We start from the raw sequence: 4,454 nt of genomic DNA, 5'->3' as shown, positions 1-4,454 counted from the left end.
TTAAAGTCACTTTAAGCACCTTCTAAACCTCATTTTGCATCGTCTCATTCTCTTTAAAGTCACTTTAAGCACCTTCTAAACACCATTTTGCATCGTCTCATTCTCTTTAAAGTCACTTTAAGCACCTTCTAAACCTCATTTTGCATCGTCTCATTCTCTTTAAAGTCACTTTAAGCACCTTCTTAACCTCATTTTGCATCGTCTCATTCTCTTTAAAGTCACTTTAAGCACCTTCTAAACACCATTTTGCATCGTCTCATTCTCTTTAAAGTCACTTTAAGCACCTTCTAAACACCATTTTGCATCGTCTCATTCTCTTTAAAGTCACTTTAAGCACCTTCTAAACACCATTTTGCATCGTCTCATTCTCTTTAAAGTCACTTTAAGCACCTTCTTAAGCTCATTTTTCATCGTCTCATTCTCTTTAAAGTCACTTTAAGCACCTTCTTAACCTCATTTTGCATCGTCTCATTCTCTTTAAAGTCACTTTAAGCACCTTCTAAACCTCATTTTGCATCGTCTCATTCTCTTTAAAGTCACTTTAAGCACCTTCTAAACACCATTTTGCATCGTCTCATTCTCTTTAAAGTCACTTTAAGCACCTTCTAAACACCATTTTGCATCGTCTCATTCTCTTTAAAGTCACTTTAAGCACCTTCTTAACCTCATTTTGCATCGTCTCATTCTCTTTAAAGTCACTTTAAGCACCTTCTAAACCTCATTTTGCATCGTCTCATTTTCTTTAAAGTCACTTTAAGCACCTTCTAAACCTCATTTTGCATCGTCTCATTCTCTTTAAAGTCACTTTAAGCACCTTCTAAACACCTGTTCCGTCTAGATCGGAAGCTACGGAACGCCTGAATGTAGGCAATATAGTTTAGAACCAAACCTTTAGAACAGAGTACAGAATAGAACTGTACAACGTTAAACGATAAGAAAGACGTAGCAAGATTACAGCGATAAGCTCTGTTCATCGCTAGTACAGCATGGTGTAGAACTAGGATACAAAGCAGTAGTTAGTATTTAGGTATCACTAGTATAGCATCGTATTGTGGGATGCCTTGAGGTTACGAAACTGTTGAAATACATGGAGAACTTGGAATAAAGAAGCGTAAGCATTATTTATCAAGGCAATTAGATCCGAAACTGAATCCGACCCACGGTAGTTCTCTTCGGACACCTTTTTGCTGTCTAAGTCTCCATAAGTTGGAAAGTTAGAGTACTAGTCTGTTGGCCTGCCCATCGACTTTGCTATTGTTTCCAGAGCGAGTAACCTTAATCCGCGGAGGTTACTTCCGAGCTCTTTCCATCCAGGCAGTGGTGGCTTCCATCCGCTGAAGTCACTCCCTGGATCCTTCCTCACGCCACGAGGAAGGTCGGTGCAAGTCTAAGTTCGTTCGGCCGCACACCGAACATATGGTCCTTCGAACCGGATCTGTTGTGTTAGTGAAAAGTGAAAAGACAACCCGATGCTACGAGTTAGGCACACCCCATCGAAGCAAGTGGATTCCCCAGCGAAGACGCCGAGTGAGCCGACAGCGAGTACTTCAACAAGTGAACCTCAGGACAGCGAGAAGATGGAAAAGGCGCTGAAGACGGCAGTCCGCCAACGAGCGCAGATCCACTCCAAATTAATTCGAATCGAGCAGACGCTGCAGGAAACGAAAGAGCCAACCGTTTCCCAGCTGAAGGTGCTCGCCAAAAACGTCGCGACTGTGTACGCGGAATTTAGTGCCATACACACCACCATCGTAGGCCTAATTCCAGACAGCGCAATGGCAGAGCAGGACGGCGTATATGACGAGTTCAAGGAAGTATTCTACGAGGCGTCCAATAGAATCGAGGAGTTGCTGCTAGCCGCGGAATCGAAGACAACGAACAACAAGCCTGCCGCGGCTCAAGTTGTCATCCAGCAGCAACCGCTCAAGGCACCGATCCCGACTTTCGACGGCACTTACGCTGCATGGCCCAAGTTTAAGGCCATCTTCGAGGACCTGATGGCCAATGCCGGCGACAGTGACACTATGAAGCTGTATCACCTTGAGAAGGCATTAGTCGGCGAGGCTGCAGGTGCAATCGATGTCAGCATTCTCAACGCTGGCAATTACAAGCAAGCCTGGGAGATTCTGACGGAGCGCTTCGGCAATCATCGAGCCATAGTGGACAGCCACATCCACGGATTGCTGAACCTCAAAAGGATGACGTCAGAAAACTTCTACGAGCTAAGAGCTCTGGTCCAAGAGACTTCCCGGCATGTGGAAAGTCTCAGGTTCCTAAAACAAAACCTGGAAGGAGTGTCGGAACCAATGGTGGTCCATCTGTTGGTTTCGGCTTTAGACAAATCAACCCGAAAAGCCTGGGAAGGGACGCAGCGGAAAGGTGAGCTGCCCCGTTACGAGCAGACGATGGCATTTCTAAAATCCCGATGCCAGATTTTGGAAAATTGCGCAGCAGCGTCATCATCAGCTCCTGTGGCCAAACTAAAGGGCAACCATCCGCTTTCTCCGAGACATCCAGCCCAGAAGAGCTATACAGCAGCGGTCATTCAGTGCGAAATCTGTGGTAAGGACCATCCTAATATAAATTGCCCAGAACTGCTGAAAGGGACACCACGGGAAAGAAGTAACACCGCACAAAAGGCAGGACTATGCTTCAACTGCCTGCGGAAGGGACATCAGTTACGGGAATGTCCCTCCAAGAGAAAGTGCTACAAGTGCCAGCGTCGCCATCATACGCTCCTGCACGAGGACGTAGCACCCACCGGCCAGCCAACTATTTCCATGGCAGCAGAAGTAGAACCTCAACCTCCGACCCCAAGAGTGCATCCTCCATCGACAGCGGCAGAGTACGGCGGACCAGTGGTACGGGAACAACTTTCGACAGCATGTGCATCGCAAACCATCAAACCCAGTAAGAACGTCCTGCTGTTGACGGCCGTGGTCAACGTACTGGACGCCAAGAACCAGCCACATCGCTGCCGCGTCCTCCTAGACAGCGGTTCTCAGGTCAATTTCCTTGCTGAGGAAATGGCCAACCGTCTAGGACTGCCAAAGAGACCAGCAAACGTTCCGATCGTGGGAATCAACGCGTTGCGCACGCTCGCTCGCGACAAGCTGACCGTTACAATACAATCCCGGGTGAACAGTTACCAAACAAGCTTGGAATGCTTGGTAACTCCAAAAATAACTGGCACGATCCCGTCGTGCAACATCAACATCGACAACTGGGACATTCCGGAGGGAATAACCTTTGCTGATCCAACGTTCTACACGCCAGACAAGGTTGATTTACTGATCGGGGCTGAGTTATTCTTCGATATACTCAAGCCAAGCCAACTCGATCTTGCCGATAATCTACCTCGTCTGCAAGATAGCCAGTTTGGTTGGATTGTGTCCGGAGCCATAGTAGAGCAGCAGATTACCATCCCAGCCATATATTCCCACCACGCTTTGGTCGACATCGAAAAAATGATCCAGCAGTTTTGGCAGATTGAAGAGGTTCCAGACGTCCCGGAACGATCCATCGAAGAACTGGAGTGCGAGAACCATTTTCTAACTTCATATCAAAGGGACGAATCTGGAAGGTTCATTGTGCGACTACCGTTTAACAAACAACAAACCCTGTTGAACAATGGTCGCACGGTAGCCCTCAAACGGTTTATGATGTTGGAGAAACGACTGCTTCGCAACCCAGAGCTACAACAACAGTATGTGGAGTTCATCCGAGAGTACGAAACTCTAGGGCACTGCCGACAAATCCGTGAATCCGACGATGTACCCAACCAGCTATCCTACTATCTGCCACACCATGCGATTTTGCGGCCATCTAGTTCGAGCACGAAATGCCGAGTCGTGTTTGACGCCAGTGCAAAGGCATCTCCAGCCGAGTTATCGCTCAACGACGTGCTGCATGTAGGACCAGTTGTACAGAACGATCTCTACTCCATTGTTCTGAGATTTCGAATGTACAAAGTAGCCTTTTCGGGAGACATCGCCAAAATGTATCGTCAGATTCTCCACGCTAAAGAAGATCAACGTTTCTTGCGGATTTTTTGGAGACCACACCCTTCCGAGCCACTACGAGTCTTCGAGTTGTGTACAGTTACCTACGGTACAGCATCAGCGCCATTTCTTGCCACCAAATGTTTGCTCCAATTGGTCGAGGAGGACGGGGATGCCTTTCCGATTGCATCCCGCATAATAAAGGAAGAGACATACATGGACGACGTTCTCTCAGGTGCGGACTCGGTTGAGGAAGCTATAGAAGCCCAATACCAACTTAAGCGGCTTCTCAACCAAGGAGGGTTTCCCATCCGCAAATGGTGCTCAAACTCGCCGGAGTTTCTTGAGCATATTCCAGTAGAAGAGCAAGAAAAAGCCATCCCAATGGCCGAACGAGGAGTGAACCAGGCGATAAAGGTGCTTGGGTTACTCTGGGATCCAAAAGCAGATCAT

The 4,454-nt window shown here is 47.5% G+C and overlaps 1 protein-coding gene across 1 annotated transcript; it reads left to right on the top strand.

The window, feature by feature from the left end:
• Positions 1-1,577: 1,577 nt before the first annotated feature.
• LOC131271150 (uncharacterized) lies at positions 1,578-3,911 on the top strand (the record flags this gene model as incomplete). The annotated part of the gene is made up of 1 exon (XM_058272537.1): positions 1,578-3,911. A coding segment is annotated over exon 1 (2,334 nt), but the record flags the coding sequence as incomplete, so codon positions are not given.
• Positions 3,912-4,454: the final 543 nt, after the last annotated feature.

This window comes from Anopheles coustani, unplaced genomic scaffold (genome assembly GCF_943734705.1).
Source record: "Anopheles coustani unplaced genomic scaffold, idAnoCousDA_361_x.2 U_46, whole genome shotgun sequence".
Classification (NCBI taxonomy): domain Eukaryota; kingdom Metazoa; phylum Arthropoda; class Insecta; order Diptera; family Culicidae; genus Anopheles; species Anopheles coustani.
This window is presented reverse-complemented; position numbering and strand designations above follow the sequence as displayed.